This window comes from Chiloscyllium plagiosum, chromosome 9 (genome assembly GCF_004010195.1).
Source record: "Chiloscyllium plagiosum isolate BGI_BamShark_2017 chromosome 9, ASM401019v2, whole genome shotgun sequence".
NCBI lineage: Eukaryota > Metazoa > Chordata > Chondrichthyes > Orectolobiformes > Hemiscylliidae > Chiloscyllium > Chiloscyllium plagiosum.
Genome location: NC_057718.1, coordinates 22,668,303 through 22,686,374, shown reverse-complemented (window position 1 = coordinate 22,686,374; position 18,072 = coordinate 22,668,303). Strand labels below are relative to the sequence as shown.

General features: G+C 39.8%; 1 protein-coding gene across 1 annotated transcript in view; it reads right to left on the bottom strand.

Annotated features, from left to right (window-relative positions):
• Positions 1 to 18,072, bottom strand: part of ryr2a (ryanodine receptor 2a (cardiac)) — a 749,067-nt gene that overhangs the window by 126,149 nt on the left and 604,846 nt on the right. The window contains exons 65-71 of the mRNA XM_043695572.1: positions 15,753 to 15,883; positions 10,986 to 11,306; positions 9,357 to 9,597; positions 6,531 to 6,618; positions 6,326 to 6,418; positions 5,491 to 5,661; positions 1,498 to 1,557 (exon numbers count right to left, since the gene is read on the bottom strand). Of these exons, the coding sequence (XP_043551507.1) occupies positions 1,498 to 1,557; positions 5,491 to 5,661; positions 6,326 to 6,418; positions 6,531 to 6,618; positions 9,357 to 9,597; positions 10,986 to 11,306; positions 15,753 to 15,883 (1,105 nt within the window). The remainder of the gene's footprint in view (positions 1 to 1,497; positions 1,558 to 5,490; positions 5,662 to 6,325; positions 6,419 to 6,530; positions 6,619 to 9,356; positions 9,598 to 10,985; positions 11,307 to 15,752; positions 15,884 to 18,072) is intronic.

The following is an 18,072-nucleotide window of genomic DNA, read 5'->3' as shown; positions in this document are numbered from 1 at the left end:
TTTTAATGGCCTGGAAAAGTTCTGACACTGTTCCAGAACAGGTGGGACTGGAATCCAAATCTTCTGGCCTAGGGATTTGTATATTACCATCATTCTACAAGATCCCATGACTATATAATTCTTAATTAATCTATTTTGAGATATTATGACACACCTCTGAGGCAGGTGGGACATTGTGACACAAGACCACTTGGTCACTGACACTCACTATGTATGTGCAATTAATAGATAATGAGGGATACACTGAAGTGTCAATAGCTGTGATGTATTCAGTGCATTTTAATGAAAGGGCATCAGGTGGTTGATCATTTGTACTGAAAAGTGGTTTATTCAGTAATTTTCTCTCAAAGATTCATTTGAGATATCAGTATTAACTAAAAGTCAAATGATCTAATGTATTTATTTAATTTACAAACAGTAACCCTGAGCTCATTTTGATATAATGTACAGGTTGCATTAGAAAACATGGTAAAACTCTTTGAGTCAGAGAAGGCAATAAAAATGGAACTGGTACACTTCAAATTCCCATTAATTTGATGTACATTTAAGATGAAAAGAAGAAGATATCTTGTAAAAAAAAATTCTGGTTGGATAAGATCATTTTATATGCAACATTAATGTAAGAGAATCAAGATGTGTCCCAAGGCATAAGTGAAATATTATTCAAATTTAAGGTGTTGCCAATTGTAGACCAATGGCATTGAAACCAACATCAATCATTCATTTATTCACATCTGTACATTAAATAGGTCATTCCATAACATTAAAATATAAATTGTGATAGCACATTCTACAAAGGCAAGTAGTTTTATAAATATACAAAGACAGCACTATTCTATTGAAAAATCAATTAAAAATAGAACATTAACACACCACAGAAGATTAAGCATCTCTTTTTTATTAGTAATCAATTCAATTATTCAGATTTAGATGACTATCCTGTATGAGTAGACACAGCTTGTAGCATCTAAGCAAAGCATGCGCTTCACCTAAGTTTAGCAACCAGCATCCCAAAATACTCTTGGGGGTCTTCGAGTGTCTCTTCAGAAACACATAGTCAAGAAAAAAAATCATTTTTTTTAGAAGCTGACAAAGGAGCTGGTTCATCTCTGAGAATAAAGCCAAATGAACAGCATATTTTTGCATGGTCAAACGTTTATAAATGTAAGTGCTGGCATATCTGGACCTGAGTTAGTGAGCCTTGAAATGGATTTGGAAGATTTGCTCTGCATCCATTTCACAATTACGGTTAGTGTCTTCAGCAGTCTCTTGAAATAAAAGGCTCAATAATGAAAGGCAGCATGCAGGCATGCAGGAAGAGAGAGATGGATATGTGAAATGAGTAGTTAAAAGATTTTACACAACAAAACAGCCATTGCAATGCAACTTGTATGTAATTCATGCTTGAGCACAGCAATGCAATCAATAGAAAGCAATTTCACAAACACACACAAACTGCAATTGCTTAGCAAGTAGATAGTAACTCCAGATACCTACTTTCCCCTGAAGGTGAAGATTATTGCGAATTATTTCTCTAACTTCATCTTCTGTATCTTTCTGTTTTAAGAAGGAAAAATAATTACATTTCAGCAAACTACCTTCAAAAGACCCACAAGATCATGTAACTCTAATAATATATGAAATAAATTGTAACAGAGACTCTGTGGAGAGTAGCATGTTGTACTTTCCAGCAAATTCTTAAAATTCATTTTCCAAAATACATGTACAAGATGTTTTGGATTATTGAGATTTACATAGGTCCAATAATTTCTGAGATACAAGGTAATAACACATCAATTGTCAGTGTAGCAGTATCCTTCTGGTGTTTCTACATTTTTACTAACAACAGTGAGCAGTACAATCTTTCACACAATAAAACCACTAAAGAGTTAGACATCCAAGCTTAGAAATTACTCTGAATACATTCTTGCTTAAGATTTATCCGGATTGATGTGACCATTTTATATTGGAGGAATACAAAGGAATTAGTTGCTGGGTCCACTGCTTTTCATCATTTATATAAATGATTTAGATGTGAACATAGGAAGTATAGTAAATAAGTGAGTTTGCAAATGACACCAATGTAGTGGACAGCAAAAAATGTTACTTCAGATTACAACGGGATCTTGATCAGATGGGCCAGTGGACTGAGAAGTGGCAGATGGAGTTTAATTTAGATCAATTTTGCCTTTTGGAAAAGCAAATCAGAGGAGGACTTATACACTTAATGGTAAGGTCCTGGGGAGTGTTACTGAACAAAGAGACCTTGGAGTGCAGCTTTATAGTTCTTTGGAAGTAGAGTTGAGCGTAGATAGGATAGTGAAGAAGGCATTTGGCATGCTTTCCTTTATTGGTCAGAGCATTGAGTATAGGAGTTGGGAGGTCAATTTGCGGAGGACATTGATTGGGCCACTTTTGGAATATTGCATGCAATTCTGGTCTCCTTCCTATTGAAAGCATGTCCTGAAACTTGAAATGGTTCAAAAAGATTTACAAGGATGATGCCAGGATTGGAGGATTTAAGCTGTAGGAAGAGGCTGAATTGACTGGGGATGTTTTCCCTGGAGCGTCGGAGGCTGAGATAGAGATTTATAAAATCATGAGGGGCATGAATAGGATAAACAGACAAGGTCTTTTCCCTGGGGTGAGGGAGTCCAAAACTAGAGGGCACATGGCGAGAGGGGAAAGATATAAAAGTGACCTAAGGGGCAACTGTTTTACACAGAGGGTGGGGTGTGTACGGAATGAGCTGTCAGAGGATGGGGTGGGGGCTGGTATAATTACACCATTTAAACAGCATCTGAATGAGTATACGAATAGGAAGAATTGAGAGGGATATGGGCCAAGTGCTAGCAAATGGGGCTAGGTTAGGTTGGAATATCTGGTCAGCATGGACAAATTGGACTGAAGGGTCTGTTTGCATACTGAACATCTCTATGACTCTATAACAGCAAAACTGGAATCATATTAAGATTAATCAGAAATAATGCTGTTAAGATTCTGTTCAGAGAGAGAGCCAGGAACTTTAAGAACATTGTGCATCCAATGTCAGCTGCTTGCAAAATTGGTTTTCTTGAATGGAAATAATTTAAGACAAAAAGGAAAATGTAATTTAAATACCAGTCTTTGGAAAGCTGTGACAGAATTACCAAGGAAGAAGTAAAACATAATTTGTCAATTAAATGGTTATCACTCCCCATAAACTGACATAAAGTGAGATCAATGATGCTGCACTGGGTGATAACAGCAAACTGGAGGATGTTCAGACAAAGTTACATGAATTGAAAAAAAATGGAGAAAGTGACCACCGCAGATGCTGCAGATCAGAGTCAAAAAGTGTGGTGCTGGAAAAGCACAGCTGATCAGGCAGCATCTGAGGAACAGGAGAGTCGACGTTTCGAGCATAAGCTCTTCTTCCACATTCCTGATGAAGAGTTTATGCCCAAAACATCGACTCTCCTGCTCCTCGGAGGCTGCCCGATCAGCTGTGCTTTTCCACACCTTTGACTTTTAAATAAAATGAGCAAGCTGAGAAATCAAAGTTTCAGTCAATAGAAGAAGATTGTCTAGATTTGGAGGACCATATTGAAGATTGAAAGAAACTTACTACATTTGATGAGAAAAAGAGGCTTCACTGATTGTTATTGCGCTTCCACACTGTGAAAGCCTGTGATATCTAGCCACCAAAGATGATGTGTGGACAATTACTGTCTGGCAAATGCAGAAGAAGAAATGTCCTCAGCTATTATATTAAAGCCTTTGTCCCATGATTTCAGACTAATTGCCTGAATGCATCTCTAATAGGAAACCACAAATCAAATGCTGACTCGACTTTACAGTTAGTTATCAGTTAAGGATATATGAATGGCGAGTAGAACAAAAGGCAGTTCGCGAAGCCAGACCATTGTTTCATCCTACACATTAATGATAATCACAGTAGAAAGCAAGTTGACAAAGCAAAACAGAATACAACAGAACATTGCTAGCTGACAGTGCAGGTAGATTGAGATACAGTGCCATTAAAAACCCAAGAAACTCACATGTACCCAGCCCATATAGCTAATCAACTGCAGAGTCACTGAAGAGCTGAAATAGGCAATTAGTACAGACTTGTATTCATAGACTGGACACAAGCATAGCACCCAACATAACAGAAACTAGTGATACTAAAGATCCTCCTACACAACATAATCATACATCAGCTTCGTTTAGTTGGAAGCATTTCTATCCCTGACTCAGAATGTGTTGCATAGCGCTGGACTAAGGGTGTGCTGCACTGCTACAGGAGATTAGATATCCCTATTGTGGTTCTGTTCGCCGAGCTGGGAATTTGTGTTGCAGACGTTTCGTCCCCTGTCTAGGTGACATCCTCAGTGCTTGGGAGCCTCCTGTGAAGCGCTTCTGTGATGTTTCCTCCGGCATTTATAGTGGTTTGTCTCTGCTGCTTCCAGTTGTCAGTTCCAGCTGTCCGCTGTAGTGGCCGGTATATTGGGTCCAGGTCGATGTGTTTGTTGATAGAATCTGTGGATGAGTGCCATGCCTCTAGGAATTCTCTGGCTGTTCTCTGTTTGGCTTGTCCTATAATAGTATTAGATATCCCCATATTTGCAAAAGGACAAGAAATGCTCTTGACATTCTACACTAAATTCTTCACAAAACCAAATCCACAAAACCAGATGAATTGGTTATTTTGATGATTGCTCATGAGATCTCACAATACAAAGCATAATTGCTGAATTTATTGCCCCAAGTCACTCAACTTTAATGCCATTCACTTATGTGACGGATCTGAAGACAATGATAAGGCATGATAACAATGCACGCCTTTCAAAAGGAATCTCTTGAGGCACTTTTTCTCTGTGAGATTCACAAAGATCTACTTCCCTTTGTACATGGAGCATCTGTGGGGATTTATGTGTGAAATCAGTGGATCCCTACTACCCTGACCATCCAATGCTGTTCCTCTTTCATTACATGGTGCACTCACTCACCATGTAACTGCACTGCTCCTTCTCCTGTTTATTCAAACAAATGTAAGATATTAGGCAATCTCTCAATTAGCGTAAATGCTTTAACTGGCACACAAACATATCCATGTGATGCTACAGTGCTTTTCTGAAATGTTACAGCCCAAATATCTGCAAGCTGACAGGTATAAGAATAAGAGTTGGGCAAAAATTCCCTTAAATGGAACTGATCAGCCTTACAGCAGCTGAAACACCATAATGCACAGACTGAGCGATAGTGTTGTGTGTAACACGTTGAGAAGAATTTTCAGCACAGCAATAAATAAAAATGAGAATTATTGCTCAGAAAACAAAAAGACTGGGCTTTTACCATACAATTAGTATCCATGTTAACATAAGGTGCGGAGTAATTTCCAGGCTTTCGACCTTCCTATTGATATTCTTATCAATGTACTGAAATCTTTTGACATTAAGATGATTAAAAATTACTCAGAAAAAGTAATCTGATTTGCAGTCCACATACCATGCTAAATCTACTTTTAGCTAATGAGATTAGTTCCTGGTCACCAGGTGCACATATATTTAACCCAATAGGCAGCAGTCTCTTCAACGCTGCAACAATGAGTGAAGTTTGAAGAGAATAGCGATCTCCCTTCCTCTTTGATTTCTTCCTCTCTTGATCAGACACACCTCCCTGGGGACAGCAAAAGAAGAAAAAAAGTCATTATTGTTAACATGACTTATCGAGAAAATGGTTGTTGTCATGATATTTTTCCAAAAGGTCAGGTCTAAAGCGGTTTATTTAGTGCTACAAAAGGACCAGGGAGAGAGGACCGGAACTATCAGCATGGAGAACCAAGGTGAAATTAGAAGAGAAACCTTCTCTGATTCCCAACATATTGTTGGTTAATACCATATTATGGGTATCTTCTAACAGTTTTTCTAAAGACTGATGTTTGAATACCCTAACTTGATTTTACATGGAACGCTTAGAGATAGTGGATTTCCAACCTATTTTATTGCATTGGATTGAGCCCAGAACAACATACTCAACGGTTACAACAAGGAAATAACTCACCGAGATGAAAATGACGCACTGTATTACAAGATATAATGAACAATAGGCACCGGTCAGAGGGAAATCTTAATATCTATTGATCATCTCAAATTTTTTATTAACCACTGTGAAGTCATTAAAACTGTTCAGCTGAATTAATGTCTAATCAATACATGAACAATTAATATTTTAACAACTATAAATTACTGCAACTTAAAATTCAAGGCAACTCCAACGGCAAATAGCAGAAATTCTATATAAAACTGTAACAGAAACAGAAACAAAATGATACATTTGGAACCTTTGACATCTTGGACTTTGTATCAGTAATGAGGAAAGACATGTTGTTGATTTCATTCTGAATCACAAAGTTCTGTTCCTCTCTTTTAAAATTCTGAAAAATAAATATTGACTGTAAGTGAGATTGAAAAAGTATTATAACCACATAAATTATTGTTTTATGAAAGATCCTGAAGGTTGGTTTCATTATTGCATATTGAGCTTACATGAGATTTTGCCCAGTAGATAAATACTTCTGCTACCATGCGGAAAAGCTCCTCTGCTTCAGGATTTGGCTCTTTAAGCCATTTTGCACTGGAAAGAAACAAAAAGACATTTTGTAGGCATGTTTTAGAGCCACAGTGGATTTTAACTCTTCTGTATTTTCAGAAGTTATGGCTGAATCTCCAGGTGGAAAGAAGCAATATTACATAGAAACATAGAAAATAGGTGCAGCAGTAGGCCATTTGACCCTTGCTTGCACCACCATTCTATATGACCACGGCTGATCACGCAATCTCAGTCTCTCATTCCCACTTTCTCTCCATAGCCCTTAAACCCTTTAGCTGCAAGGACCATGTCCAGTTCCCTCTTGAATGTATCTAACAAACTGGCCCCAATAGCTTTCTGTGGGATAGAATTCCGCAAGTTCACAACACACTGAGAGTGAAGAGCACTTTCTCTCCATAGCCCTTAAACCCTTTAGCTGCAAGGACCATGTCCAGTTCCTCTTGAATGTATCTAACAAACTGGCCCCAATAGCTTTCTGTGGGATAGAATTCCGCAAGTTCACAACACACTGAGAGTGAAGAAATTCTTCCTCATATTAGTCCTGAATGGCTTACCCCTTATTCTTAGACTGTGATCCCTCGTTCTGGACTTCCCCAACATAAGGAACATACTTCCCGCATCTATCCTGTCCAGTCCCAACAGAATTTTATCAGTTTCTATCAAAGCCACCCTCATTCTTCTAAATTCCATATCAGTCTTTCTTCATACATTAGTTCTGCCATCCCGGGAATCAGACTTGTGAACCTTTGCTGGAATCCTTCAATAGCAAGAACGTCCTCCCTCAGACTAGGAGACCAAAACTGCACACAGTACTCAAGGTGTGGCCTCACCAATGCCCTGTACAAGTGCAGCAATACATCCCTACTCCTATCCTCAAATCCTTTCGCGATAAAAGGCAGTATGCCATTAGCTTTCCTACATTTGTTGGCCAGTTCCTTTGAAAAGTTCCATATTATCCATTCATTAATGTTCATTTGTGGAAAATTCACAACTCTGCACTTACTAGATTGCTGCTGCCTGCTGAGTGATCAGTCAAAACAGTAGCGGTTTTGATATCTTGCTGCAGTAAAAGGGATTTAACTTAATATTAATGAGCCCACAATCAATACTCCCTGTGAGCACTGCTATTCATCAGGAATGACCAGTCAATAAATTGGCACTATGTGTTCAAATTTAAGACTAGTCATTTCATTAATTGTTATTGGCTAAAGACCAAAGTAAAAATACTCTTATAGAGATCTCCAGCACAGAGAAAGACCCATTTGCCAGTATTTAGCCCATAGCCTTCTAAGCCTTGGCATTGCAAGTGCACATCTAAATACCTCTTAAATGTTATGAGGATTTCTCTCTGCACCACCCTTACAAGCAGTGAGTTCCACATTCTCACCACTTCCAGGGTGTTTTTTTTTAAAAACTCACATCTCCACTAAACTTCCTACATCTTTTCTTAAGCTGTTTTCAACAAATGCCAAAAAGTCCTCTAGGCTACTCCTGCTCCTCTACTATAATGTCGCCCAGAGGTATAGCAAGATACATAAAAGGCACTTTCATTGCATGTCTAGCAATGTTACTGTTGGACAAGAGAGTAAGCGTTTCAAAGGATTCATGCTGTGGAGTTCACTTCGCACCACACAATATGATGATGTCAGATGGAGTTGGAAAAGGGAACAGCAAGTTTTTCAGAGGGAAAAGACCAATCAATGAGATCTCCCTCATAATCTCAGTTCCAATGTCTATCAGTCCAATGTAATTTGTACGCATTTACCACCAGCAAATCAACTACATCATTTTTTAAGACCAGGGTCTTTTCTTGTTCGGCTGTTTTTCCTTGATCAAAAGGCTAAGCAAGTCCTGCAAATCCCATCCAGAAAAGTGTATGATGGCAAGAAATTTACTTTGATCTTATGCCATTATGAGCTGTGGTGGGGATCCAGGCACTTCAGAGCAGTGAAAAACTAAGTGACTTTCCTATACTACACTAGACCAAAGAAGCCTTGTACACCCCTACCAGAAAGGCAGAACATCTACCAGATTGACTTTACATCAAGCACAGCTATAATGGTGAGGTGAGCTTGGAGGGTAGTCAGGGATAAGCAACAAACCTTGGCCTTGCCAGCCATGTCCACAGCCCATGAACAAAGGAAAAAAAAATTAGAATATTGCCAGGGGACAGTGTATTCATGGTATGCAGTACCAAGACAGCAGACATATGTTTTGTAAGTAGCACAGAATTAAAATATGTTTAACAGTTAATACTTTGACTACAAATAATAATATGGAAGTTGTCATATTCTACAGTTGACAGGCTGCTCCCTCAAGAGAGAGAGAGAAAGACAATTGGCGGTGACTCTAACCTGAGCATCACCTGACCTAAGATGAGGGGTTGTTTGAAAAGGCAGGTGCTTCATGAAGATGATACAGGAATTGAACCTGTACTCTTGATATCACAACAATATATTGAATATATTATTCTTAAGAGTTCATTCTTCCTAACATCTGGCCTGAGATAGGTACAGTAGTAAAGGGTACAATGACAGTGAAATGCATTCTATCCCTCAACACTGTAGAATGAGATTCAATGCAGGAGATTGCCATATGTGAGTTGCTATGACTTTTTTTTGAATGGTATGGGGTGATGACCAGGAGTACGATCTTCTGACCTAATCGCATGACATCACACTTTCCTACATTAATCTCCATCTGTCAAGTTTTTGCTTAATCAATCAAAATTACAGTAAAGTAAAATATTAAAAGTACATTACCGGTTATAATCCACAAATCTGATCAGTAGTGGGTAGAAAGCATAAAGATCTCGGGCGAGCACAGTAAATTCATCCAGAATTAACAGTTCAGCCTCAGACATGTCTCCTCTGCCCTCTGATTTCAGATGTTCCTCTTCTATCACCACAGTGGCCACTTTCTTTTTCAGCTTCTCCATCAGGGGAAGGAAGTGTGTTTTAAGGAGCTGTGGTTTCACTTTGCTGATAATTGGCTGTGAGAATACTGGTAGGAGTAAAACATCAGGTTGCAGCATTTCATAGAATCAGAGGATCTCTACAGTGTGGAAACAGGCCATCTGGCTCATCAAGTCCACGACAACCTTTTGAAAAGTGTCCCACCCACCACGCCCCCACTCCCATAACCTTGCATTTCCTATGGCTAACCCACCTAGCCTGCACATCCCTGGACACTATGGGCAACTTAGTACGGCCAATCCACATAAACTGCACATCTTTGGACTGTGAGAGGAAACTAGAGCACCCGCAGGAAATCCACAACATGGACAGAATGTGTAAACCTCCCATAGAGGGTGGAATCAAACTGGGGTCCCTATCACCATGAGGTAGCAGTGCTAACCACTGAGCCACCATGCCTCTGTGATTTGATAGGATTGGTGGAAGAAAGTGCAGTAGCGATTTTCAAAAGGGAACTGGATAAACACTTGAAGAGAAAACATTTACAGAGGAAATGTGCAGGGGAACGAGAGGAACCAAACAGCTGACACAGGCAAATTGTGCTGAATGGCCTCTGTCTCGGTTGTGTTATTCTATAACTGTACAGAAAACAAATGGATGTAAACTGTAACTGAAATCAAACTTTTGTTTTAATATCTTGCATACTAGTAGCAAAACTGTTGATTATAACTCAACACTTAAGTATTACACTTTACAATACAACTTTACATATAGCAAAATGTACAGACTGATTACAAATAACAACCTCAAGTGAAATGGGAGATGAGGGAAAACTTTCCTTCCTCTATAGAATAGAGGTATGTGAAACAAATACAGCTAAGTTAACACATCCAAAGGGAATAATGAAGGCTCTTCTGAAGTCACACTTTTTGCATTCTTGGCTTACTTCACTGACTCTTAATAGTTTCATCAATCAAAAGGAATATTTCCCTTACAGAAAATCTGGCAGCTCTTGTAACTAATGTCTTCAAGTAAACAGTAGGAATGGTAAATTCTGAACAGCAGATAATCGCAATTAATTAGACATCACAGTCCCAATATCAATTTTACTTCTGACTACTGGAGTAGAAAAACATAGTGTTATTATAAGTGAAGGTTCTTTGATCAAATGCAATTTTTTACCCTGTGAGTCGCAGAAAAAAATCCACTCTAAGAAACTAAAGAACAAATGCTCCTTAATTGAGACATCTTTTTATTCAAATGGCTGAATTTCTAAATGCATAGCCCAAATGTCCCATATTTCATTGGGATGTGCTGAATCAAAAATTATGGGCCAACTCCCCAGGAATTTCTATCCATTTATTAAAAAAAGTCTTGAGAATGCTTTGGCAATTTCCTGATTTGCACACCCCCAACTTACAATCAGTCTGATGATGCTTAAGTTTTGTGAAACATACTGGTCATAAACAGCAGTACCTGCTAATCTTTTCATCCAGGCTCCTTCGTCAATGCCCAAGTTGTTCGAAATTATCTTCAGAATGTTGCCCAGAAGGGTGTTCATGTGTTCGGAGGTGAGAGCAGTGCAACACTGCTCTGCCTTCTCAGGGTTATTCTCTGGCCCATGTTCCCACCAATGGGACATGTAGCTGCATAGCATGGGCAGAATAACTTCCATCACATGGGGCATCTGAGTGTAGCGTATCCCAGATTCTGCCAGCTCCATGATCTCATCCAGTAAACTTTCCAGGGAAGGAATATTGGGGCACATATCTTCCACTTTGGCTGGTAACTTCAGAGCTAAGGCATAAGAAAAACTTTAACAGCATGAAGATCAATAGCAGTCCCCAGAGAACAACACCCTGCACTTTTAATCTATTCACTCCGAAACCAAATGTTTTAATAAGGAACCCTGATGCATAATTTGAAGATTGCATTTTTGGTTTTTAGTGCACTTTTTCATTTTCTTAATAAGATACAATATAAACAGTCCAAACATCATCAGCAACGTTTTGACCACCTCTACATGATGTCATATCTAACAATCTAATCATTACCCCTTGATATTCAATAGCACTAACATCTCTGAATCCCACACGATCAAGATCCCACTGACCAAAGTGGAGGGTGGGTTCAGTTGCATTGAAAATTATGGAAGAAGTTAAATGGGAGGAGAGCTCAGGAGAGGTTATTAAACTTTCTAGAACAAGTAACAGGAAAGAGGTTAAGGAAAGGGTCAGGAATCTAACTTCAGGTACAGCAGGTAAGAGGTCAACTCTGAGAAGGGGTGAGTCAACGTAAGACTGAGAATGTTGTACTTAAATATGCACAGTATAAGGAACAAGGTAAATGAGCTTGTAGCTCAGTTTGAAATTGGTGGGTAGATGTCGTGGCAATCACAGAGATGTGGCTGCATGGAGATCAGGGCTGGAAAACTAAATATCCAAGGATATACATCCTATCGAAAGGACATGCAGATGTGCAGGGTCGCCTTGTTAATAAGAAATGAAATTAAATCGATATTGAGGAGTAATATAGACTCAAAAGCATAGAATCTGTGCAGGTAGAATTGAGGAACCACATAAAGAAAGACCATGGTGGGAGTTGTATACAAGCCTTCTCGCAATAGGATGTGGAGCAGAAAAAAAATCAGGAGATAGAAATGGAACTTAAGAAAGGCTCTATTACAATAGACATGGGGAATTTCAATATGCGCTGGACTGGGAAAATCAGTTTGGTAGCGGATCTCAAAAAAAGGAATTTGTGGAATGTCAATGAGATGATTTTTTTGGAGCAGCTTGTGGTACAGCCCACAAGGGAATAGACAATTCTGGATTTGGTGATGTGTAATAAGTAAGATTTGATTAGGAAGCTTAAGGTGAAGAAACTCCAAGGGGCAGTGAGCATAATATGATATAATTCACCTTGCAGTTTAAGTGGGAGAAGCTGGAATCAGACGTAACAGTATTACAATTGAATAAAGTTAATTACAAAGACATGAGGGAGTAGCTGGTCAGAGTTGATTGGAAGGGGAGGAAAGCTGGGAAGATGGTGGAGTAGCAATGGCAGGAGCTTCTGGGGGGTAATTCAGGAAACACAGCAGAAATTCATCCCAAGGAAGAAGAAACATACGAAAGGGAGGAGCAGGCATACATTCCTGACCAGGGAAGTCAGCGAAAGTAGGAAAGTTAAAGAAGAAGCATCCAATGTGAAGGTTAGTGGGAAGTCAGAGGATTGTAAAGCCTTTAAAATCCAGCAAAGGATAACTAAAAAAGCAAAAATGGGATGGGGGGTGGGGGGGGGAGAACATGAAATATGAGTGTACACTAGCTAGTTATATAAAAGAAGATTGCAATTTTTAAAAAATTTATAAAGTTAAAGTGGACATTGGACTGCTGGAAAATGAAGCTGGAGAAATGGTAACGGGTATCAAAGAAATGGCGGAGGAACTGAATAGGTACTTTGCATCAGTCTTCCAGGTGGAGAAAGTCAGTAGCATACTAAAACTTCAAGAGAGTCGAAAAGTGTGACGTACATTAGACCTGCCTGATGAAGGGCATATGCCCGAAACATTGACTCTCCTGTTCCTTGAATGCTGCCTGACCTGATATGCTTTTCAAGTGCCACATATTTCGACTCTGATCTCCAGGATCTGCAGTCCTCACTTTCTCTTAGAACTTCAAGAGAATCAGAAAGCAGAGGTGAGTGTAGTGACCATCACTGAGGAAGCTGAAAGGTCTGAAGGTAGATAAAGCACCCAGACTGATGGACTACACTCCAGGGTCTGAAGGAGATAATGAAGGAGATTGTAGTGGCATTGCTAATGATCGTTCAGGAATCACAGGGGTCAGGGAGGGACCCAGAGGACTGGAAAAAGGCTAATATTACACCCCTGTTTAAGACATGAAGGAAGGAGATCTCGGTTATTTGCAGGCTTTTAGAATCCATCATGAAGGAAAAGATTGTGCAATACTTGGAAGTGCATGATAAAATAAGGCTGAGTTAGCAGAGTTTCAACAAGGGAAGGTCATCCCTGGCAAATCTGTTAGGCTTCTCTTAGGTAACACGCAAGTTAGACAAAGGAGAGTCAGTGGACTCGATCTATTTGGATTCCCAGAAGGCTTTTGACAAGGTGCCACAGAGGAGACTGCTGAACAAGACATGAGCTCATGGTGTCAGGGGCTAGGTACTGCCATGGATAGAGGATTAGCTGATTAGCAAAAGGCAGACAGTGGGGACAAAGCAGTCTTTTTCAGGATGGTGGCTGGTGACGAGTGGAAATCTGCAGGAGTCAGCATCGGGACCACAACTATTCACATGATTCTTTGATGATCTGGACAAAGGAACTGAAGGCATTGTTTCTCAGTTTGGAGAAAACACAAAGATAAGCGGAGGCACAGATAGTGCTGAGGAAGTGGGGCAGATGCAGAAGGGATAGAAGATGACTAGGATGGATGAGGAGATTGAGCGACAAATGGCAGATGGAATACAAAGTGGGAAAGTATGCATTTTGGTAGGAAGAACAGAGGTGTAGACTGTTTTCTACATAAGGAAAGGCTTTTGAATTCTGAAGCACAAAGGAACTTAAGAGATGTAGTTCAGAATTCTCTTAAAGTTAACATGCAGGTTCAGTTGGCAGTTAGAAAGGCATTGCAAAGTTAGCATTCATTTTGACTGAGCTAGACTTCAAAAGAAGGGTTTTACTGCTGATGCTGTAAAAGGCTGTGGTCAGACTTGATTTGGAATATTGTGAGCAGTCTTGGGTCCTGTATCTAAGGAAAAATGTGCTGGCATTGGAGGTAATCCAGATTAAGTTTACAAGAATGATCTCAGGGATGAAGGGTTTGTCATATGAGGAACAGATAAGGACTTTGATCTGTACTTGATGGAATTTAGATGTATGAGAGGGAATTTCATTAAAACTTAGACGGATCGAGCCTCAGAGTGAAGGCATGACCATTTAGAACCGAGATGAGAAGGAATTTCTTCAGCCAGAGAATAGTGAATTTGTGGACCTCATTGTCACAGAAGGCTGTGGAGGCCAAGTCACTGAGTGTATTTAGGAACAGATTCTTGATCAGTAAGGGTATCAAGGGTTAGAGGGAGAAAGCAGAAAAATGGGTTTGAGAAACATATCAGCTATGATTGATGGTGGATCAGGCTTGATAAGCTCCTATATCTTATGGTCTTACTAGACTGAACTGGACTAACCACACAAATACAATGTCTACAAAAGCAAATCAGAGGATAGAGAGTCCTGTAGCTCATCTCCTGACTCCCCAAAGCCTGTTCACCATCTACAAGATGCAAGTTAGAAATATAATGGAATACTTTCCACTTGTCTGAATGAGTGCAGATCAAACAACATGCAAGAGAAGGTCAACGATATCCAGAATAAAGCACTTCGCTTGAAGGCACTACATCCACAAACATTCATTTCCTCTACCACTGAGGCTCAGTAACAGCAGTGTGTACTATCTACAAGATGCGTACAGAAATCCAGAATGGCTCCTGACCAAACTTGTGAACACTGACATCTAGAAGGTCAAGGGCAGCAGACACAGTGGAACACCGCCACCTGCAGGTTCCTTACCAGATCACTCACAATCCTAACTTGGAGATTTATCCCGATCTCTTTATCATCATTGGGTCAAAATACTGAAATCCATCCCTAAAGCATTTTGGCTTTACCTACATCAACTGGACTGCAGCAGTTCATGCAGGCTGCTCACCATCAATTTCTCAAGCATAATTAGAGGTGGACAATAAACCTACCCAGCTAATGAAGACAAAATTCTCTGAATGAATTTTAAAAATGCTATCCTAAAGCTCCAATTTTAACCAATGGTGAGAACCGAACAGGTGAAGGCTAACGATGTTAGCTCAGTTGGCTGGGCAACTGCTTTGTAGCATACAGTAATGTCGACAGTGTGGGTGCAACTCCTGCAACCAGCAGAGGTTACCATTAAAAGCTCTCTTTCTCAACCTTTCCCTTTGCCCGAAGATGGTGATTCTCAGGTTAAACTGCCATCTGTTCTCTCTTAAAGAGAAAGAGCAGCCCTATGGTCAGCTAAGACTATGGCAACTTTTACCTTTACTATACACATCAACATGCTACCATCATATGGCAGAATATGGTGGAATTTCAAAGCATAGCATCAGTACATTTGTTGGTCATTAAAGTGTGCGCATTAGATCAAATGAATTAAACGGTCAAAACAATCATTGCACAAAAGGTTAATGTACCTGCTCGATCATTCGGTGTTTTAGTGTTGTAGCTCGAGAATGGATTGTGTTTATTCGAGTCAGTTTCTAGGAATGCAACTGGAAAGGCCCCAGCTAATGCTGCCAGACATTCTCCCAGTGCTGGTCGCTGCCTGTAGATGGAAAATTACACAAATAGCAACAAAATTAACAACAGATCCTCCAAAAAAGCACCCTTGGCCTGCAGCGTTGGTATTGAATAGATTAGGCCCCAAGCCCTGTAATTCTTAAGTCTTTTCACCTTTCTGTCTCTCACTGCTCCTTCAAGATGCTCTGTGAATTCTCTCTTAGCTACCAGATATTTGGTCACTTATCCTAATTTCTTTGACTCAGTGAATTTGTTCTGTCAATGCTCCTGTGAAGAGTCTTGAGGTGTTCTTATAGATTAAATGCAATTAGTAGTTGTTGAAAGCATCACCTTCTCACAGTCATACGAATTAAATCAAATGAAGAAGGTAATTACATAAAGGAAAACAGTTACATTCAGACGGTATCTTATCACATTTTGAGAAACAAGTGATTAGATTTTTTTAAAAAGATTTTAATACTGCCATGTGAACAAAGTGGATTTTAATAAGGACTGATATCTCAGATGAAACAGTTGATATATTGAGATAGCCAGAGAAATAGAAACATCTCTTTCAAACACTTGCAATTTGTTTTACAGCAGAATCTCTGGACTATTCACTTGGAGGTTCACATTAACTTTCAGAACTTTTATATTTTAGAAGTGATGCTTCTCTGGGCACCTAGAAAGGCATTTATTGTGAATGAACAGACTGCTGTTTTGCCTGCAATAGTGGGTCAATTAGTAGGACAGCTGGTCTGTGCTGCATAATGACACCAAAGGTGTGGATTTAATTCCTGCGCAGCTGAGGTTACCATGAAGGACTCTCCTTCTCAACCTCTCCCCTCACCTGAGATTAAGTGGTTATTTAATGAAAGTGAAGGCTATAGTGATATTACTTTTACACTACAGCATAAATTAATCTTCTCTGAACTACTATGGGACTTCCTGAGATCATGGAAGCTGCCATATGCCTTGCCTCCAAGTCATAAAGTTCTGAATTCAATTTCCACCCCATGGCTTCAGTATGAAAACCAAGGCTGAGATACAAATACAAGAACTGAGGGAGTGGCTACACTGATCAACATGATCTTTCAGGCACCATTTGCCAGCTCAAGTGGATGCAAACGATTGAATGACACTAATTTAAAGAAGAACGGGACAGTTGTTCCTGGTGTTCGGGCCAATTTTCATTCCTTAATCAATATCACAAAGAAGTGATTATCAGATTATTATCATATTGTTGTTTATGAGAGCTTGCTATGTATAACTTGATTCTGCAGTTCCTACATTGCAATTTGATTTGATTTATTGACACATGTATTTGTTACAAATACAGTAAAAAGTGTTGTTTAAAACATTATAACATTGACTACACTGTGAACTGTTTGACATGTCTAGTGGTCCTGAAAGCATTATGTAAATGGAAAAGGTAAGCTTGTGTTTTATGAATATAACTTTGTTTTATTGGTATCACTTACATAGGCTGCGTCGGCTGACACCAATGCATGCGCACTATGTGTCACTTAGATACGGGCATGTGTATTTAAATCGGTTTAGAGGGATGCAACTGATGAGAGGGCCAAGGACCTGGGAGAGGGTGTGGGGGAGAGAGGGAAAGAGGAGGATGGGGCACAGAGGGAGGATGGGGTAGGGATTGGGACAGAGGAAGAGATGAAGAGAGGAAGTGAGGGAAGAGATGAAGGGAAAGGGGTGGCCTTCTAATTCCCAAGTCCTTACTCCCCTTTCACCCGGCATCCTGTGTCCCTACCCTTCCCCCATCTTCATGCCCTCTGCATTCTCACTCCACACTATTGAACCCTGTTTCGAATCACCCTTATTTTCTGTGCATTGAAGACTTTACATTTGACATTAGATATCAATTTTATAAGGTGACATACTGCATCTGGAATTATGCGCAGGCATGTTTTCAGATTAGCGTGCATGCACAGTTCTGGACAGCACTGCCTTTTCATGTTAAATAAGACTATAACATGTAGGTGCAGAAGTAGGCTATTCCACTAGTTCATAATTCAAAGAGACCATGACTCATCTAATAGTATCCTTTGCAAGCCAGATCAGGAGTCTCGCATGGTGTGTTGCCTGCCCGGTGCCAGGGTGCGAGACATCTCCGACCGGCTTGAAAGGATATTGGAGCGGGAGGGGGAGGATCCAGTTGTTGTGGTCCACGTTGGTACCAACAACATAGGCAAGACTAGGGTGGAGGACCTGTTT